General features: G+C 33.2%; 1 protein-coding gene across 1 annotated transcript in view; it reads right to left on the bottom strand.

The window, feature by feature from the left end:
- Positions 1-1037: 1037 nt before the first annotated feature.
- Positions 1038-23244, bottom strand: part of LOC122797094 — a 625096-nt gene continuing 602889 nt past the window's right edge. The window contains exon 13 of the mRNA XM_044065887.1: positions 1038-2852. Coding sequence (XP_043921822.1) covers positions 2678-2852 — 175 coding nt within the window. The 3' untranslated portion in view covers positions 1038-2677. The remainder of the gene's footprint in view (positions 2853-23244) is intronic.

Below are 23244 nucleotides of genomic sequence, written 5' to 3'. Positions count from 1 at the left end.
ACTTTTATATTGTTAAGTAACTTTCAAAACTGGCAAAGTCCCTGCTGCCAGTTCATACTTTCCCCATAAGTGGTGATCAAAATTCTGGAATGGGTTGCTACCTTCTGGACATTGAGCTTTTTCTTTAAGAACATGCAGGGTCCCCCTGCAGAATATCAACACTTAACAAAATAAGGGCTATGAAACAACTAAAAAGGATTGAAAACTAGGCAAAAAAGGGATCAGTAACTTATTTTGCTATAAAATGGACAAATTCAGCCATGACTTTAACTTTGTATTATACTGTAATTCATTTTCGAGGGTAATCTGAAGCAACTTGCTCAGATTACTGAATTCAGATATCCTACTGTATAAGCTTTTATTTTGCGCATAAAACATTCTTCCTCTTCTTCTTCTGTTTTTTTTTGGCTCACCACAGGACCTTGACTGATGGCTTCTCTACTTGGACCCATCGTCCAATTTGTTCTGACTTGAATGGGAACAAGACATTCCATGGACTGGTAACAGCGGTATGGCCATTACTTTCTGCCTAGGAATCCCAATCAGTCCTTCATTTCCTGGTCAAAGTTGGAGGGTATGGAGTGGGCCCACTTGCCGGTCCTTGTGGGTGGCTTATGTCCTAGCCTGGCAACACTTTCAAGCTCTGCTATGGCTGTCTCCCAAGGACGTGCCTCCCCACATTGATTTACCCTTGACATACAAGTGTGAAGGCACTCAGACAGATTGGGCATAGTAGTCTCAGATCTCATTTGGTGTGACACATAGTATCACTGAAAGGTATCACTCATGTGAAGAGCCAGAGCCACCTACCTCCCCCAAGGATGAGCATCCTGGCAATGACCACCCACACCCATCATTCTTGGCCAGTTCTGACAGACACCCAAGCCAGTTATAGATTTCAGGTCACCTGCACAGCAGCCAGGTCAGGTCAGGGCTGCATCCCTCTATGCCAAGCATTTTTCTCTTGAAAAATCAGACAAAACAAGAATTACTATACTATAAAGCAAGGAAAAGTGCACCTCTTAGCTGATGTGAATTCTAGTCTTTATTTTAACATTTTGCAATGTCATTTTTAATACTCTAAAAATATTAGAGATGGTTGCTTTTAAAACACTATTTCAAAAAACTACATGACAGTACCAAACTGTAATATATTTATTTCAGGTAACAGCTTCCAAGTTATGCTTGACGATTGTGCAAAGTAGCAAAATGGTCTGTGACACTATTTCAAAGATAATGCAGCAGTTTTATCAAGAAGATGTAATCTATTCAGTACCTACAATTATAGAACAGGTTAATGTCTTAAACAGTGGACAATGAGAGTTTTACAAAGAGAAAATAAGGGTTTAAGAAGCAAACAAATAACAATCTACATACTATACTGTAATACTAACACTACTACTAATATTAATACTAATACTTCTAATAACGTGAGGTTAATTGCACCTTTTCAATAGAGGCATAATAATATGAAGTAAATTGCACTTTTTCAGAAGACACTCCACTGAAAAACTACATCACACTCTTCAGTGAATGAATCTATAACCTGGAATTTCACATGAAAATGCATGTCTTTTAGCAGCTTTAGTTAACTTGATACAACCTTTTTTTGCATGTTAGGGACACACTTGACTACATGGTTGAGTTTAATTATATTTACTGGCTCTTTGTTATTTCATTTAAGCAGATTAAATATGCCCCTCTACCTGTTGCTGATAGAAAATACTCAGTGGATTTGCATCCTGCATCGCTTTCTCCTGCTATTCAGAAAAAAAAATCATTAAAAATAAGAAAAAGCATCCTCTAGTTCCCATTTACTCAAGTTCTCATATCTAATTCCCTTCATTTTATTCATATCTGTCATCTAGTTCCACCCACATCAAACGTTCACTCTGCCTTAACTGGTGACTAGCACAACTTCTCTAGTTACACACTTCTGTTTATAGCACCACTAAATCTCCATGTCACGAGAATCTAATTCATATATTTTTAAGAATACCACTGCATACTTCACCACTATGATTAAGGTAATTGCTTATCTTAGACTTAATGCAGTTAACAACTCCTTTATACTAATACCAGGACTATCCAATACTCACCAGTGTAAATGAATTAATGTTAGCAGTGCATACTTGCTTACTTCCTTTGCTGGTCAGTAAAACAATGAATTATTTCCATCCCACTTTTAACTATTTAGGACATGTACTGACACAATCAACTATATGTATAATTTTATTAAAGTTAAGAATAAATTATTCTGGAAATTATGAACCTCAAGTTTGTCTTACGCTTTTTAAATTATAAAACTAGGTTCAAGGACATTATTTGGTAACTGGTAAAAGTCGGAGGCAGAGAATACAGATCTCAACAGTTTGGTCTAATGGCAAGGCTAGAGTGTCACTGTATTAAGTAATATCACCTCATCCAAATATGAATATAAAAAAGCTTGCTACAAGTGTATCAGTTGAATTATGAGGGGTAAGTCTGTTTAAATGTATTCATACACTAACACGCCACAATTTAAATTCTGTTGTTTCACCTTGAACCATCAGAAACATAAATATGCATTACATTTTTTGGTCATACCTAAAAATGTTTCTCATACCTACAACTATTGCTTAGGTATTCATAAAAAGAAAACTTAACAGGATCATTTGCAAGTTGTTTCTAAGCTACATCACTGAACAAATGCTACACTGTGCTTTGTAGACAGCATTGCCCTTTTGTTTTCTCTGTCTTTTAGAAAGGTCTTCAGTTTGGTTGTTGGGAACAAGGCCGATGAGTTCTGCTGAACACAAGCTGCTCCTTGTAGCCAAAGGGACTGCAGGCATTCTGTGGCACAAGGTCTTCCCCTAAAACCATGCCAAAAACATAGATTAAAATAAAGCCTTTTTCTACTTAAATAACTCATGAACATGTTACACAAAACATTTAACTCTGTATGCAGGTTATGATTCTAACCAATGTAAGTACATTTTTTTACTGACACTGGCATTTTTGAAATCTGTCACAGTATTAACCTAATCAGATAATCTACAAAAGTTTGTACGATCAATACAAGGCAAAGCTTTACTCCCCAAAGTAACTTATGACCATGCTAGATATTGTCAGGATGTACTGGCAGACTCCCTTACCCTAGAAACAAAAGAGAAGTACAGCATTTCCCTACCTCTGAACATCTTCTTCATTATGCTGTCTTACCTTTTGGGCTTTATTGAGCTCCTAACACTTTAAAAGACACATGGACAAAGTTCTAACACCTCACATCAGGTGTTTTAACTATGTACTTTGGAAGACTGGGAGTCATAGTTAGCATAGTACATACAAGCTGTGTTGGAATCTTTAAGACAAACGGAACCTACTACTTATGTCACAAAAAGAAAGCAACGTATGGCATAAGCCAGATATTCAGGATATGTGATTAGACAAGGGATAATTAGACCACAAACACACAAGCTAGAAAATGTTAAGAACTGGTCAGTATCCATTACCGAAAATCACATTAAAGCATTTCTAGGAAGAGCAGGCAATATAGAAAGTTTGTGCTCATTTTAATATCATACATTGTTTTCTAACAGACCATAGAAAATGTAAAGCCCCCAAAGCAGCAGATGAGGTTTTTAACTGACTTCTTCTTCTTTCGGCTGCTCCCGTTAGGGGTCGCCACAGCAGATCAACTGTTTCCATTTCTTCCTTTCCTCTACATCTTGCTCTGTCACACCAACCACCTGCATGTCCTCTCTCACCACATCCATAAACCTTATCTTAGGCCTTCCTCTTTTCCTGTTACCTGGCAGCTTCATCCTTAGCATCTTTTTCCCAATATACTCTGCATCCCTCCTCAGCACATGTCAAAACCAACGTAATCTTGCCTCTCTGGCTTTGTCTCCAAACCTTCCAACCTGGGCTGACCCTCTAATATACTTATTCCTAATCCTGTCCATCCTCGTCACACCTAGTGCAAATCTTAACATCTTCAACTCTGCCATGTCAAGCTCTGACTCCTGCCTTTTTGTCAGTGCCACGGTCTCCAACCCATATAACATAGCTGGTCTCACTACCCTCTTGTAGACCTTCCCTTTCACTCTTACTGATACTGTCTGTCACAAATCACTCCTGACACTCTTCTCCACCCACTCCATCCTGTCTGTACTCTCTTCTTCACCTCTCTTCCACACTCACCATTACTCTGAACTGTTGATCCCAAGTATTTAAACTCATCCACCTTTGCCACCTCTACTCCCTGCATCCTCACCATTCCTCTATCCTCCCTCTCATTCACACACATATATTTTGTCTTAGTCCTGCTGACCTTCATTCCTCTTCTCTCTAGAGCATATCTCCACCTCTCCAGGGTCTCCTACACCTGTTCCCTACTCTCACTACAGATCACAATGTCATCTGCAAACATCATAGTCCACGGGGACTCGTGTCTGATCTCGTCTGTCAACCTGTCCATTGCCATTGCTGACTGAAAAACATTTTGTGTTCAGAGTAAGTGTTAGCTGTTCCTGACTTCTATAAGCATTTTATTATCTATACAGATGCATCTGAAGTAGGGGCAGGAGTGGTACTTTCTCTAGAAGTAGGTGTTGAAGAAGACAGAACCTCCTATTTTAGAAAATTAAGCAGAGTAAGAGAAGAGGTACTATGCCTTTGAGCAATAGTAAATTGCTATTAAATGGGCACTCACTAAATTACAATGTTATGCTGAAAGTTGTTAAAAGGATATGAAAATGTTGCTTTTGTAGTGAAAGTGTGATTCTGGTTGTAAACTGTTAATTCATTGAGAACATGCTGCTATGAAAATACTGTTTAATGGTGTCTCCTGTAAGTCTAGGTACTATGAACCAATGAATCTGTGTTGAGCTGCTACATATGCCATAAACAATATGGTAAAGTACACAGTAGTAGAGAATATGCATCATACAGAATTATTTGGGACACCTGCAGAAACACAGCTAAAATGCAGTGAACAGAACAAAATGGCAGCAATATCTGCCTCTTAATAAAGAGGGACTTAAATGCCAAGAGTAGGGAATATTGGTAGTTACCAGATAGAAAGTTAACTAGAAGAGATGTTTGCCTCTTTATGACAGAGAGGGAGAGCGAGAGAGAGATAAGAGCACTGCATTCAAGAATACTGACTCTTAAAAGATATCGGCTTGATAGTTTATTGTAAAACATGGAACAATAGGATGACACACGTGGATCTATTTGGAGGATTGCCTGAAACTTGCTTGGCATTACAGGGAACCTTTGGTGGATGTGAAACCAAAGCTGCAAGACTTTTGTTTTATTTTAAGAGACTTTTCTTGCTACAGAATTAGGCTTGTTTCATTTTACCCTTTGTAGTTTGTACGTCATGGTAAATAAAGTGCACTGGAGTTGACATTCTGTCTCCAGTGTGTGCTACATATTATACTATGCATGCAGCAACCTTTCTTGTATTTTCTTTTTTCCAATGTTTCCCAATATTTGTCATATTTTTCATGATTTTATACAATAAAATGTACTAATTTATGCTTCAAAACATACAATATAAAGAATACGTAAAGACATGCCAAGGATTCCAATGGATTATTCATATCTATACCCCTTTCTTCTTTCATTATACATTCATCTCAACTTGATTAAGCATTGATCCCGCATACCTGGAGAGGTATTTTCATATCTCTTCCTATAAGATGTGGTAACATAAACATTTGCCTCTGTTAACGAAGAATGCTTAATTCTAACTCTTTTTGAATGAAACTAAACTCTTCATTTGATTCACAGTTTCCGTTATCTTGGTAATATTTTCTGCCTATTTTTGCTTAATTACCTCACTAGATCCAAATCTCAGACTATAAACTCTTTTTCAACTATATTTCACAAAAAATAAATACCTTCTGTTTTATCTTTTACTTCTAAATATTATTTTTTTCTCTTTATTCAATGTTAAACATAATTTATTTAACACTTCCTTCATTTTTCCCTACACTTGGAATCCATCCTACCATCCTATCATACCACAACATTATCTGAGTGACTTAATAAGCTAGGAACTTTAATTTTGTTTATCTTCCACATTAGTATTCTGAAACTCTTTTGAGTCTATTAAAACTGTTCATATGCTAGTAGCTTGTGACACACTTACTTGAAAAAGCAAATACTCTGACTCCCGATCTTACTTAACTACATACTGTCCCAACACCAGGCCCTACTAAACTGTATAGCCATACCAGAGCCCTAATTCGAACACCAAAGCTTCTATCCAGTTCCTAACCTGAGTCCTCACTCCCTAACCTTAAACCTCATCCTATCCCTAAACCAATATTTCCTGATTGCTCTCTAACCCTAAACTCTCCTCCTGCTCCCTAACCCTAAAACACCCTTCCCACTCTCCCACTCTGTAACCCTAAAACTCTATTTCCCAATTCCTAACCCTAAAACTCCCAACTCACCCCTAAACCTAAATCCTTTTCCTGATCGTCACCATAATGTATGCTCCCACCCCACCTATTCCCTCCCTACTGCTACCACAATTATCAAGCTCAAACTTGAATAATGTGTTTGGGTAGTGTGCTGCAGCTGCCTGCCTGTTTGAACTCATAGTCAAATCTAAGCATGCGCAGAAGCAGCCTGTACTAGTTACAGAATGCTTGAGTCCCTGGCTTCGACACAGTGGTCCTTCAGCGTGTGGGATTTGAGTGCTTGTAGTAGAATCAGCTCTTTTTCTGTCACAAAACAATACACTTATATCTAAGTGAAATAATACTATAATGCTAGGGACATGTATCACTGCATTTTCTGTTTCAAATATTTACTAATGGTACCAAGTGTGAATTGCATATTATTCTACAGAACTTTACCGATTTTCTCCGTGCCTCATATTCTTTCATCATTACTCCTAACTTTATCTAACTCACATTGTCAGATGTCTTTACAATATTACAAGCTATTAATTTCCCACCAGCATGTTCTCAAATTATACTTATTTTTTAACAATTAATACACATTTGTATTTACTGTTTCTCTTAATTCCACACAAACCTCTTCCATTACTACTGCTTAAGCTTTATGAAACATAGCTTGCATTACTTTAATTATTTTTTTATAATTAGCATAACAAAAATCAAGTTGTTTCCAATTCTTTTCACTTTCCATAGCAATTAGACTACAATACAGGTTAACTTTTTTTCTAGATACCTTCTCTTAGCCATTCATTTAATGATTCTACAAAATAAACTATACCCTGTCCCATCTAAATCTAGGACATGATTTTCTTTTACTACACATAATATACCTAGTTTTTGTAAAGTTCTGTCTCCTTGCATCAACATCCTATCATCATTTGAGCAGTTAAACGATCAACTTTATTTTTGCATTCCCCTTCCTTTACACAGTTCATAAGCCTACTTTTCTGCTAACTCCCTATTTTTCCTTATATTTCACATTTTGTTGATCATTAATTAATGTTTCCTTGACCCCTTTTTCCTTCTTAATTAGCAAATTTATTAGCAGTGAACCCTTTTCCTTGTACTACACATTTCTGTTTTTTTTATTCAGCCCTTAATTCACACTCTTTATTTTTTAATTGTTCATAAGTTCATAGGTGTTTACTAGGCTAACGACCACAAGGGCCTTTTTAAGCCTAGCCATGCATCCCATATCTCTTGACAAGTTCTGATATCCTTGATATGTTTAAGCAAGGGCCTGGGTGATGAACCATTTACAGGTTACCTCTGTCCATTAGAGACATACGTGCCAAACTAGGGATGAATTTCCAGTTTCCCATCCGATTGTCCAAGTTGTACTTGAATTGCGTTAGTGAGGAACTCTGCCTCATATGAATGGGGAGCCTGTTCCATAGATGGGGTAGTCTATGGGACACATACCTATTTCTCCAGCAGGTCATATTTATATCACAGGAAAGGTTTAAGTCTTTAGAATGGGTAATTCTGGTGCTGTTTGTTTTGTGGAAATGCAGGAGGTCCATCAGAGTGGGGTCTGACAATGCCCTGTATGCCAGGTATAGATCTCCCCTCAATAACCTGTAGGAGACAGAATACAGAGATAGGGACTTGAGGCAGTCTGCATAGGCCATATTACTTATGCCCTGTATTCTTTTAGTGAGGAACCTCTGCGGTTGTTCCACTTGTTGGATATGCCTGCTTAGGTAATACCAAAGGGGGCACTGTACCGAATGATACGTCTGATGAATGCCAAATACAGTGGAACAACGACTTTCTTGGACTTAGATGCCATACCTTTGTTTATAAGTTGCACAACATAGAATAATTTCATGTTTTATGACTATCCTGGTTATTTTCTTCAAAAACTTCATGACACCTATTAACCACATTTTTATATTCTTTTTTCGTGTTTTCTATGTATTAACCTAACAACCTGAAAAATAATAATTTTTTGATTTTCTTTCAGTGCCACCAATCAGAGACTCAGTTTTAAAACACTCTTATTTAGTCTTATACTTTCCATAGATTTGACAACACATAACTTTTTTTCAATTCTAAAACATATTGATACAGTCATCTAATTAATTGTTCTTATTCTTTCAGCATTAATTCCAAATTCACTCCAAATAACCATATGGTCTGAAAGCTTACAATATTTCACTTTATTTTGTTTTGTCCATTGTTTTTCTGCATGTGATAAAATCTACTTCCATATGCAATGCTTATCTTCCAATTTACTATTTTTACACATTTCTCCAAAGTTCTGGACATTTTCACTTATTCTTTTTAACTTGTTTTGTGCTCCTTATATTAGAACTGAATTCTTCCAGCCATACAATAATTGAATTAATCAAAACATAGTGGTATACTAATTATATATATATATATATATATATATATATATATATATATGTGTGTGTGTGTGTGTGTGTGTGTGTGTGTATATATATATATATATATATATATATATATATATATATATGCCTAGTAAAAAACATGCTCTTATAATCATTAATCTACCACCACTCTTCCAGTTTTAACTATTTCACAGGTTATAACCCTTCCTGAATTAAAATACCAGACTCTGAACATTCTTATTTTTCTAATGGTCAGATGACTCACTCCAGTAATTGCAAATGTCAAGTTTCCTCATCTGTAGGAAATCTTACATTTAGTAAACACATGGAATTTTCTTTACAATTCTGTAATCAGAATGCAGTTCTATTTCTTCTTAATTCGTTTTTGATGTTGTTTTCATTTTATTTATTTTCACCTGCTGACTGGGTAAGGGGAATGTTTTCAGCCTTGACCCAAACGGAATAGAATTGAGATTTTTTTTATGAAGCATACAGTTCCTTCTTATACCCGCGGTGGTGGTGCTGCGGTAGTGTTGTCGCCTCACAGTAAGACGCTGTCCAGTTCGATTCTCAGCTAGAACGTCTTCTGCGTGGAGGCATGCGTGAATGGGTGTACCTTCGTTGAAGGTTGTGCATCAGGGCTGTTAACTCGGCATGTAAAAATCAACTACCAATCATTAGTGGATCGGAGTTCCGCTGTGGTGACCCCTAACCAGGAAAAGACGAAAGACACAACAACAACAACAGTTCCTTCTTATATATTTGTTCTCTTTCAATTACCATTTTTCCCAGTGAGTCAGTCCCCTTTGTAAATTCCTCTTTACTCCTTCTCATTCTCTTCTAAAATATACTTTCTGTGGTGTTAATACAGTCTAGGCATTTTTCTACCTTTTTGTTCTTTCATGTCATTTTCTTTTACATAAACATGTTGTATACCTTTCTCATTTTACTGATATTCTCATTACTTTCTTATTTCTTCTTAATATCATTCTTTACTACAATTTCACCTTTAAGATAAACATCCTGATAATATGACTTAACACCATATTTAATGCAATCCACACTAAAATCTTGCTTTGTGTGTCTATAATCACCATACTTCTCACAGTATTTTAGGCAGCTTTGTAAAATATGCCCATTTTCCCTGCAAAAACAGCAGTTGTGAGGTTGCCCTCTCTTTCTTTTTTCTCCAAAATGTTTTTATTCATTTTATAACACAATACATTAACAGTATAGTAACAAGAAAAAAACAAACTATATACAATGTCCATAACAATTAAAAAACAATATATATATATATATATATATATATATATATATATATATACGTATATAGAACACAATATTTCTGTAACTGATTAGACAATTTTGTTCAAGCAATTAAATGATGAGTTATGTTGTTAGTCCTTGCTTTTATACTAGCAATCGTTGCCCTCTCTTTCTAATAGTAGCCCTCTACTGTTGAAGTTATACTATAGTAACAAATAACATAAAGCATTATTTCAGTTTTTACATTCACCCATGCTTGTCATACTAACAGTTTTCTTTATCTCAAACAATTGTTCATACCATTCTTCCAATGTGTTCTTTATATGCTACTTTAACATGTTATTGGTTCTGAATAATAAAAATATATTTTTCAATTTTTTCCAGCACAAAATTTAATCAAATCAAAACAATATTTAGGCTTTAATTTGTTTAATTATGTTATCAGTTTATCCACAAATTTACTTTCCTCAGAAGTAAAATAAAAAAAAATGTTCCTTTTCCTAAATGTATCACTGAAAACAAATCATCTGCCTGAAAGCCTAATAGCATTAACATATTATTCCTATACAAATACTGTATTATTCACACAGTCACTATTTTCCCATGTCATCAACTGTATTCTTGTTTGGCTTGCATACTTAAAATGTAACATATTAATATTATCTATTTTACTGCATCACCTATTCTGTAATGTAGTGTTATGTACCATAACTGCTTGATTTCTGTATTTTGATTCTATAGCTTTATCATGTTTTGTTTTTTGGAGCTTTTCTCCCTGGGCCTCTACTGAAAATGGGCTCACCTTGGCCCAGTAGACCTCCCGGTAAACAAATACAAATAAATAAATAAATTGATTAACTATTTGGGACTATTGCTATCACACCACTGTAATTGTGTTACTTATGTATTTATTTTTTTTTACAAAAAATATTTGAATGAACCACTACATTTGTTCATACATAAACAGCAGTTATATATTAAAGAAATCTCTGGTGTCCCACAGCATCCTTCATAGATATCATTGTTATAGCTGTAACTGACACATGCTGCCAACTACTTCTACTGTGTTTCTCCAACACCCTCAGGCTATGTTTGAGCGTCAGGTTCTTCAAGCATTTGATGTTCAACAGTGTCAGATAATCCATTTTCAGAAAGGTATGTTACTTTAACAGTTGTTGTTGTGTCTTTCGGCTTTAACCGGGGTTAGGGGTCGCCACAGCAGAACTCTGGTCCACTAATGATTGGCAGTAGATTTTTACGTGCCGAGTTGCCAGCCCTGACGCGCAACCTTCAACGAAGGTACGCCCATTCACGCATGTCTCCACACAGAAGACGCTCTAGCTGAGAATCAAACAGGACAACGTCTTACTGTGAGGCGACAACGCTACCGCAGCACTAACATACATCTTAAAATTTCCATAACAGTGTCAGATAATCAAGTTTCAGCAAGGTATGTTACTTTAACAGTACTACTTCTTAAAGTTTTCACACCCATATTTTCCTCACCTGACTTCACTTATTTGCATCATCTGCCCTCTTGTTTCAGATGTATGGGGCACCGTGATAGTACCACCAGGAGTGGCCTTAGGTCAATTGGTTCCCTAGGCAAAAGGGCTCCACAATGCCCCCCCCCACCACCACACCACCTGGTGCCCCCATCCTGGTCTATCTACACCAGATAAATACTGGAAAAGTGCCCCTAATAGAGCAGCGCCCTAGGCGGCTGCCTAGTTGGCCTATGCCTAAGACCGGCCATGAGTACCACCACTCAAAAAACAGTAAAGGAATTTCTATGATGCAAAATTTTCTCTAGCCATTATAAATGCCTCCGCAGGATCCCCTGAATACAGATCATGTCTAGTGGGACCAAGTCAACAAAAGAAAGTAAATAATAACACCCTACATTCCATGCTGAAAGACTGAGTTACTTCAAGTTCAGATAAAAAGCTGTGCCTTGTTGCTATGACAATTTTTTTATTGTCTTTAAACCACATCCAGCTGAGTGTCAGCTCACTTCTCTAGCTATCCAAATGGCCTATTTGTTCTCTTTAAGTCACTACCAGCAGCAAGGGTCAGGTTGACCTAACAGCTTCATATTGCAAGCTGATAGTTTGTGCCCTATTTCCCTGTGCTAGTTTCAGGCTTGCATTCGGCATAGCCAGTGAGGGTAAAATCCTTCCAAGGTGATGTGCCTATCTAAAGGCCCCATTCTCAAGAAGTGTGCAGTGTAACACTATGAGTCCGCACTATGCCCCTACAGTAGCATGTCATCTCCCCAGCAGCTTCACCCTTTCCAGCCTGGTATGCACCATGCTGTGATCTCCATTACCACTAGCAACACAAAGGCTGCACTTCTCCCCAGCAATCAGTCCCCATTCCCACCAATCAGACAAAGAGTGACAGAGAGAGAGAGCGATAGAGAGAGAGAGAGAGAGAGAGCGAGAGACAGGAAAGTGGGTACAGCCCCTTCATTCCTGTCATTAGTAAGGTTTTCTAGTGCTGGGGTCACTAACTGAACCCTGGTTTCCTCGGTCATAGGCAGGGCTCCTTCACTCTATTTCACAGAGCCAATTGTAATAATGTCTCGAAAAAGGAAGATGAGTTGGAGGGGTGCTGTGCTGAATAAGCAGGAAACACAATGTAGTCTTAGCTGAGCTAGGGCTATTGGAATCAATTTTGCCTGTCAAGCTTTAGTTTTAGAAGGTTTCCCTAAAACCCAAAGGAATGAGAAAGCAGCTATTTTTTTTTTTGCTGCCTGAATAATGAATATGAGCAGAGAACCTTAGAACTTGTGAATTCAGATGCTTTGCAAACAGATCCACTTTCTGCAAGCCCTATAGATGTGCAACTTTATAGAAGAGTTAGTAAAATCTGTCTGCTGGGAAAGCTGTGCATATATCCTCCTCTCCAGGAAGGTAGACTTCTCAGAAGGACAAGATATGCTGGTTTCCCACTGATGTATAAACAATGCTTCCCTCCAAAGGTAGTAAGTCCTTGGGCCTCCCTAATTGCTGATGTACCATTTCATTGTATTGTCTACAATGATCTAGAGAAATATGGTTAAGAACTGTCCTGAAATAACAACAGAGCTTTTCAAAGTGAGGTCATCTGTTTTATGTTAATGTGAAGGGATTTTTTTTCCTGTGGAGAGCAGTATCCCTATATTGAAAGACTGTTGAAGTCTGCTCTAGATTAATTACCTAATTAATCTTTTAGACACTGAAGAGGAGCTTGAGAAAAATATGGTATTGGAACTATGCTCTCAAGAGAACCTGAAGCATGAGTTTTAAATGGCAGTTTTGCATAAGCAGCTATCAGAATGCGGGCCGCCATGTGCCCCAGAGCTCTGAAGTACTGTCCTGTTGTGACTGCTGTTGATAGAATGATTTTCAACATGAACAACTTGATCAAAATCCTCTTGGGTCAGAATAATAAGTCATTTGAACAGAGTGATGTAACACCATTGTTTTGCCAAGCCAACCTTTCATAATAAATTGTTTCAAATATTTCAGCACTTCACCTTTTTGCACATATTTCTCTGGATGACTCATTTTATTCACTGCCATTAGTAACTGAAAGATTATCCTCAGAAATTCCAACTCAGGAATGTGCTACTCAAGATATCCACAACAGGTATTAGTTTTCTGGGTTTTGTATTTTACTTTCATAAAAAACTTTTGCTAGCTACGAAGCATTCTCTGCAATCTTTTCTGAGTCTTGAACTTTCCAAAGATAAACTGAAATGATTTTTTTTTTTTTTTTTTTTTTCAAAACAGGTTTATTGTTTTAACATATAAGAGAAATATCATAACAATTTTATACAAGTAATTAAAAATAGGTATTATTATAATATTCAACAAAACAACTAAAGTATTTACAAAGACATCCACTTCAATCAGATCAATTAATTAAACTAAAATACCGTGTTATTGAAATTAAAATTTTTTTAACAAATTTTGTAAATTATCCCATACAATATAATAAGATGTTTTTCTATTTGTTCTTGTCCTAATTGTGTTTATTTCCATATGGCACACTATATTCATAACATTTTTAAATTCATTGAATGAAGGAGGTGTATCTGAAATCCAATTTCTAGTTATTATTTTCCTAGCCACTGCTAGAATAGACCATAACAAGGGAAGCTTAACCTTTTTAACACTTTGAGGTACAGGTGTGTTGAATAATATTAGAGATTTAGAAATAATGAAATTATCTGTAAAAGAGCCTGCAAAATTCATTAATTGACTTCCAGTATTCTTTCAATTTTATACAGTCATAAAACATATGAGCCCAGTCAGCATTAATTTCTACATTACATCTCTTACATAAATTATCTTTATTATTTATTTTATTCATCATCAAAGGTGTATAAAAGATCTATGTAAAATTTCCATGTATAAAGTCTCCAGACAATGGAAGGCGTAGTTCTATAAGCAGATTCCAATATATATTGTTTATCTTGTTGATTTGGTGGGTCCCCATTAATAGAAGTGAAATAATTCCAGTATGAATCTACATTGTAAAAAGTTTCTTGTCTGATAATTTTATGTATGTATGAAAGTTTACCTTTATCAGAAACTTTATGTTGTAAATTTAATATCAAGTAATCAATCAGTGTTGGAATAGATTCTTTAACTGTTATAGACATTAGATCTATTTTATTAATGAGATGTTGTCTAAAGGTCTGAATCTCTAACCAGCAAGTTTCTCTTAGATCAAATTCTTGTTTTAAGAAATCTAGATTTTTAACTTTATTATCAGATATCAACTGATACCAGTACTTTAGATCATTATCTATAGTTAAATGAGTTCCTTCAGAAGTAGATGACAAAAGCATACCCTGAGTATACATTATAGGAATACAATAAAATTCCATTCCCTATACTTAGGGTGCATGAATATAAAGTTACGATAACTAATAATAATATTTAATGGGTAACAAACCATATGTTTAGGTGTAATAGGTGAAGTACAAAATTCCTTTAGTAACCATAACATGGAGTTATTTACAATCATATTTTTATGTGTTAAGGAGATTTTCATGAAGTGCATACTAATTAGCTCCCAATAATCTATCCATTTTGTGACATATGACTGATCTATTAATAAAGTAATAACTTTTACAATAGAAGAGATAGTATATAAATTAAAGTCTGGAAAAGAAATACCCCTTGAGACCAGCTATTAGTATGTTTCTTTAATGCAATCCTAGGTCTATTAGGTGCCCATAGGAAATTTAACATTAGTGTATTCAGTTTCTTGATAATTATTTTTGTAGGTGGAAGTATTATTGATTGTATTAAGTATAAAATCTTGGGAATATTATCATTTTAATAATTGTAAGTCTCTCCTCCATAGTAAAAACATATTATTCCAGGTATTAAAAAGATTTTGTATATTAAGAAAACAGGTATTATAATTATTATATATAATAGATTTAATATCTTTAGATAGTATTATACCTAAATAAGTTATCTGACCTGAATTGGGTACATATTTAGTAAAATCACTAATGAGAATATTTTTCGTATATATAGGTAGCATTTTAGTTTTTTCTTCATTGAATATTAAACCAGAAATACTTTTAAAATTCATCATTTTATCAAATAGAGACTGCATAGAAGAATTAGATCCTGCTGATGTAATTAGAACATCATCTGCAAAAAGTTGAATTTTGGATGTTGTATTTTCATCTATTTCAAAACCCTCTATGTCAGTACTGTTTCTGATCAAATTAGTCCACGGCTCCATTACTAAAGTGAATAACAGTGGAGAAAGTGGACATCCTTGTTTTGTACCTTTAAGAATGGGTATTTTTGTGAAACATATGTTCCTACCTTAATATAAGCCAACGTTCCTTTGTATAAATGCTCAATTAGATTTACAAATGCATCTGAGAAGTTTGTGCACTTCATTAAGGTAAACAGATAGTCCCAACTTACTGAATCAAATGCTGAACTTATATCAAGACTAATAAGTGTTAAATCTTTCTTTTCCCTATTTGCAAAATCTATTAATGTTAAAGTTCTTCTTATATTATTAAAAGTATTTCTATTTACAATGAAGCCTGTCTGATCTATATCTATAATGCCGGGAATGATTGTCTTCAATCTATCAGCAAAGATACTCATAAACATTTTATAATCAACATTAAGTAATGAGATGGGCCGATATGAAGAACATCTAGTTGGATCTTTATTAGGTTTCAAAATTGGCGAAATAAATGTATATTGCCAAGATGGGGGGGTTATTAACTCAGATTGGGCCAAAATAAAAACCTTATGTATTAATGAATATGTACTTTTAGAAAGGATTTTATATATCTCTGGTATAATACCATCATTACCCGGTGCTTTGTTTGATTTAAGCTTATTTATTTGTGTAATAACTTCTGTATATGAAATACTCTTGTCCAATAGTTTAATCTGTTGTTTATTAAGCTTTTTATTCATGTTTGTGGTTATAAACTCCTTTATTTTATCTTTAGGTTCCATGTTAATGTTATTATGGTTAATTTTGTGAAAGTGATTTCTAAATTCATCTAGTATTTCTGGTATACTAGAAACATTCTTCTTTTTCCTTAGAGAAAGATTTCTTTGATATGGTTTTGTTTATTCAACCTTTTTGTTTTATTTTTAAGTCTATGTAAGTATTTGGGGCTTATTGAATAAGACAAAAACTTGTATTTCTCTAAAGTTATTTTAACTTTATGAGTTAAAATTTCTTTGTATTTCTCATTTAGTTTGTTTATTTCTTCAATAACTTTCTTGTCCATAATATTTTCTTTATTATTATGTTTATAAGAGTCTAATTTACTTTGAATATCTAACAATTCTTTATCCCAAGATTTTCTTTTATTATTATACCATCTGATACTTTGTCCATATAGATATGATTTTAAGGCATCCCAAACATAAACAATGGAGACTTCAGGAGTATTATTTATGTCTAAAAATGTTTTACTTCTGAAAGTATATATTCTTTATAGTCTTTTAGTTGAGTTAAGTATGCTGGTATCCTTTTGATCTGAACATTATGAGTATTTTTATCATGAATTCAAAACAATTGAATTATGATCAGATATAGGACATGAAATGATTTTGGAATTAATTAAATCTGTTACCATCTGGTTAGAAATAAAGACCCTATCTATTTTTGAATAAGTTTTGTATCTGTTAGAAAAAAGGTGCATGGTAATGACTTTGAATCTATCTGATTATTAATATCATTCAAATGATAAGAATTAGCAAAATCATTTAAATGTTTTGCATTAGATGTAATTCTTCTTTTCCTATAGTGGTAGTATCGCTTTCATGTAGTATACAATTAAAGTCACCAGCTAAAATAATATCTCCTATAGAGAATGATATGATCTTATCAAGATGATGTTTCACTGTATTAATACCAATTCCAGGTATCCAATATACATTAATTAAAGTGTAAGTCTTCCCATTAATTTGTATTGTAACCATACAAAACATTCCTTTGTCATCCTGATAAGACTTAATGGTTTTAGGAATGGGCATACTTTTATTCCATAAAATAGCCACTCCTCTTTTTTCTGAGTGTGCTCTGAACTAACCAATACTGTATATTTGTTTGTGGCTAGTTTATCAATATATTTTTTCAAGAGATGGGTTTCTTGCAGGAAGACTAAGTTGGCCTTATGTAAATTAATGTATCTTATTAGGCTTGCCCTTTTACATGGATTATTCAATCCATTAATGTTTAAAGAAATTCCTTTTAAAGATGTCATTTGGCATTTTTAAAACTTAAGAATCTTATGATCAAAATAACAAATAACAAGATAAGTAATGTCACATCTCCTCCTTTAGGTGTACCTTTAAATATAGCTGTATTTATTGAATCTCTTATGGGATTTCGTATAGGATTCAATTTTGTTTGTAGTGACAATGAATGTACAAAATATATTGTGGATGTCAAAACTATATACAAATAACAATGAACAAGTGAAAATAATGTAAGGATTAAACCTTGCATCCAGCCTGGAGTTATAAACTCCAACTTAGAGTAGTATTTACCACTCAAGTTAACCCCCTACCCTAAGCAGCAGTACCACAGCTACCACCTTATCAATTTAATACTAGTTATATTTAACTGAGGTTAACAGTTTTCAGTTCAATTATCTAGCAAGACAAGACTACACATTTGGTAAAACACCATCATATAAACTAAAATAAACCTTTTTTTTTTTTTTTTTTTTTTTTAAAAACTGTTCATACTACTATATACATCCATGTAATATAAAACACTTGTATTCAAATAGCATTCAAATAATCTTGATGTTAGAAATCAAGAGGAGAGAAAAATAGGTTCTAACATTCATTTAAATCAAAAATTTTGGCTAATATGATTCAGACTTTACATATATTAAGATGCATCTATTTTCTCACATGAGGAAAGGGAATATTAATAATGCGTTAGCAAAACATGTGGTTGAATTAGGTAGTGAACATACTTTCCTGTTTAGAGTGTTGGAACAAATTAAATTAAACATTAGAGGTGGTGACATTAGGAACCACACAGAAGACAGGGAAAGCAAATGGATCATGAGGCTGAGGGCTGACAAAGGGTCTGGCTTGAATGAAAGAGCCTCTATAAAACCAGCCCTCAAGAAAAGAAGGAACATTAATATTAAATATAAATAGTATAGATCCATATATCACAATACGATTCTTATAATGTTTGCGTCTGCTTATGTTTTGTTGTCAACTGTATTATACCTAGGATGTGGTTGTTTGTTTTTTATATTTTAGATACACATGCATCTAATAGTTTTGTATATTTATTCATTCATATATGTTCTTAAAATTTTTTAAATATTTAAATCAGTCCACATTTTAGATGGTTCATATATTTGTTTGATAGATTTATAATAATTCGTTATAATAATATTACTATCACTTGCCACTATCTAACATGTAATCCCTGCATTATATGAATCATTTTAAGAGATGTTATCTTATCAATTGTTTATTTATTTAATTGATGTAATTGGTTTTAATTGGTGTGTGTATATAATGGTATTATGGGTAGCAGCAATTGATCTGAAGAAGCTCATTTTGTGAGTGAAAGCGCTCATCAGCTGCAGCATTTCATGTTTCATGTGGATTAAAAATCTTCGTATACAGCTAGTGGTCTTGGTGTTTCATGTGGATTAAAAGTCTTCGTATACAGCTAGTGGTCTTGGTGTTTGATCTGCGGTGCTCCTGACTCTACATCATTTTTGGTTGACATTTCATAATAAATTGTTTCAAATATTTCAGCACTTCACCTTTTTGCACATATTTCTCTGGATGACTCATTTTATTCACTGCCATTAGTAACTGAAAGATTATCCTCAGAAATTCCAACTCAGGAATGTGCTACTCAAGATATCCACAACAGGTATTAGTTTTCTGGGTTTTGTATTTTACTTTCATAAAAAACTTTTGCTAGCTACGAAGCATTCTCTGCAATCTTTTCTGAGTCTTGAACTTTCCAAAGATAAACTGAAATGATTTCTTTCTTTTTTTTTTTTTTTTCAAAACAGGTTTATTGTTTTAACATATAAGAGAAATATCATAACAATTTTATACAAGTAATTAAAAATAGGTATTATTATAATATTCAACAAAACAACTAAAGTATTTACAAAGACATCCACTTCAATCAGATCAATTAATTAAACTAAAATACCGTGTTATTGAAATTAAAATTTTTTTAACAAATTTTGTAAATTATCCCATACAATATAATAAGATGTTTTTCTATTTGTTCTTGTCCTAATTGTGTTTATTTCCATATGGCACACTATATTCATAACATTTTAAATTCATTGAATGAAGGAGGTGTATCTGAAATCCAATTTCTAGTTATTATTTTCCTAGCCACTGCCAGAATAGACCATAACAAGGGAAGCTTAACCTTTTAACACTTTGAGGTACAGGTGTGTTGAATAATATTAGAGATTTAGAAATAATGAAATTATCTGTAAAAGAGCCTGCAAAACTTCATTAATTGACTTCCACTATTCTTTCAATTTTATACAGTCATAAAACATATGAGCCCAGTCAGCATTAATTTCTACATTACATCTCTTACATAAATTATCTTTATTATTTATTTTATTCATCATCTATGGTGTATAAAAACTTCGATGTTAAATGTTCCATGTATAAAGTCTCCAGACAATGGAAGACGTAGTTCTATAAGCAGATTCCAATATATATTGTTTATCTTGTTGATTTGGTGGGTCCCCATTAATAGAAGTGAAATAATTCCAGTATGAATCTACACTGTAAAAAGTTTCTTGTCTGATAATTTTATGTATGTATGAAAGTTTACCTTTATCAGAAACTTTATGTTGTAAATTTAATATCAAGTAATCAATCAGTGTTGGAATAGATTCTTTAACTGTTATAGACAGTAGATCTATTTTATTAATGAGATGTTGTCTAAAGGTCTGAATCTCTAACCAGCAAGTTTCTCTTAGATCAAATTCTTGTTTTAAGAAATCTAGATTTTTAACTTTATTATCAGATATCAACTGATACCAGTACTTTAGATCATTATCTATAGTTAAATGAGTTCCTTCAGAAGTAGATGACAAAAGCATACCCTGAGTATACATTATAGGGAATACAATAAAATTCCATTCCCTATACTTAGGGTGCATGAATATAAAGTTACGATAACTAATAATAATATTTAATGGGTAACAAACCATATGTTTAGGTGTAATAGGTGAAGTACAAAATTCCTTTAGTAACCATAACATGGAGTTATTTACAATCATATTTTTATGTGTTAAGGAGATTTTCATGAAGTGCATACTAATTAGCTCCCAATAATCTATCCATTTTGTGACATATGACTGATCTATTAATAAAGTAATAACTTTTACAATAGAAGAGATAGTATATAAATTAAAGTCTGGAAAAGAAATACCCCTTGAGACCAGCTATTAGTATGTTTCTTTAATGCAATCCTAGGTCTATTAGGTGCCCATAGGAAATTTAACATTAGTGTATTCAGTTTCTTGATAATTATTTTTGTAGGTGGAAGTATTATTGATTGTATTAAGTATAAAATCTTGGGGAATATTATCATTTTAATAATTGTAAGTCTCTCCTCCATAGTAAAAACATATTATTCCAGGTATTAAAAGATTTTGTATATTAAGAAAACAGGTATTATAATTATTATATATAATAGATTTAATATCTTTAGATAGTATTATACCTAAATAAGTTATCTGACCTGAATTGGGTACATATTTAGTAAAATCACTAATGAGAATATTTTTTCGTGTATATATAGGTAGCATTTTAGTTTTTTCTTCATTGAATATTAAACCAGAAATACTTTTAAAATTCATCATTTTATCAAATAGAGACTGCATAGAAGAATTAGATCCTGCTGATGTAATTAGAACATCATCTGCAAAAAGTTGAATTTTGGATGTTGTATTTTCATCTATTTCAAAACCCTCTATGTCAGTACTGTTTCTGATCAAATTAGTCCACGGCTCCATTACTAAAGTGAATAACAGTGGAGAAAGTGGACATCCTTGTTTTGTACCTTTAAGAATGGGTATTTTTTGTGAAACATATGTTCCTACCTTAATATAAGCCAACGTTCCTTTGTATAAATGCTCAATTAGATTTACAAATGCATCTGAGAAGTTTGTGCACTTCATTAAGGTAAACAGATAGTCCCAACTTACTGAATCAAATGCTGAACTTATATCAAGACTAATAAGTGTTAAATCTTTCTTTTCCCTATTTGCAAAATCTATTAATGTTAAAGTTCTTCTTATATTATTAAAAGTATTTCTATTTACAATGAAGCCTGTCTGATCTATATCTATAATGCCGGGAATGATTGTCTTCAATCTATCAGCAAAGATACTCATAAACATTTTATAATCAACATTAAGTAATGAGATGGGCCGATATGAAGAACATCTAGTTGGATCTTTATTAGGTTTCAAAATTGTCGAAATAAATGTATATTGCCAAGATGGGGGGGTTATTAACTCAGATTGGGCCAAAATAAAAACCTTATGTATTAATGAATATGTACTTTTAGAAAGGATTTTATATATCTCTGGTATAATACCATCATTACCCGGTGCTTTGTTTGATTTAAGCTTATTTATTTGTGTAATAACTTCTGTATATGAAATACTCTTGTCCAATAGTTTAATCTGTTGTTTATTAAGCTTTTTATTCATGTTTGTGGTTATAAACTCCTTTATTTTATCTTTAGGTTCCATGTTAATGTTATTATGGTTAATTTTGTGAAAGTGATTTCTAAATTCATCTAGTATTTCTGGTATACTAGAAACATTCTTCTTTTCCTTAGAGAAAGATTTCTTTGATATGGTTTTGTTTATTCAACCTTTTGTTTTATTTTTAAGTCTATGTAAGTATTTGGGGCTTATTGAATAAGACAAAACTTGTATTTCTCTAAAGTTATTTTAACTTTATGAGTTAAAATTTCTTTGTATTTCTCATTTAGTTTGTTTATTTCTTCAATAACTTTCTTGTCCATAATATTTTCTTTATTATTATGTTTATAAGAGTCTAATTTACTTTGAATATCTAACAATTCCTTATCCCAAGATTTTCTTTTATTATTATACCATCTGATACTTTGTCCATATAGATATGACTTTAAGGCATCCCAAACATAAACAATGGAGACTTCAGGAGTATTATTTATGTCTAAAAATGTTTTACTTCTGAAAGTATATATTCTTTATAGTCTTTTAGTTGAGTTAAGTATGCTGGTATCCTTTTGATCTGAACATTATGAGTATTTTTTATCATGAATTCAAAAACAATTGAATTATGATCAGATATAGGACATGAAATGATTTTGGAATTAATTAAATCTGTTACCATCTGGTTAGAAATAAAGACCCTATCTATTTTTGAATAAGTTTTGTATCTGTTAGAAAAAAGGTGTATGGTAATGACTTTGAATCTATCTGATTATTAATATCATTCAAATGATAAGAATTAGCAAAATCATTTAAATGTTTTGCATTAGATGTAATTCTTCTTTTCCTATAGTGGTAGTATCACTTTCATGTAGTATACAATTAAAGTCACCAGCTAAAATAATATCTCCTATAGAGAATGATATGA

This window comes from Protopterus annectens, chromosome 3.part0 (genome assembly GCF_019279795.1).
Source record: "Protopterus annectens isolate FY-2018-M chromosome 3.part0, PAN1.0, whole genome shotgun sequence".
Classification (NCBI taxonomy): domain Eukaryota; kingdom Metazoa; phylum Chordata; order Ceratodontiformes; family Protopteridae; genus Protopterus; species Protopterus annectens.
The sequence above is the reverse complement of the archived record's forward strand: the minus strand, read 5'-3'. Positions and strand labels throughout refer to the sequence as shown.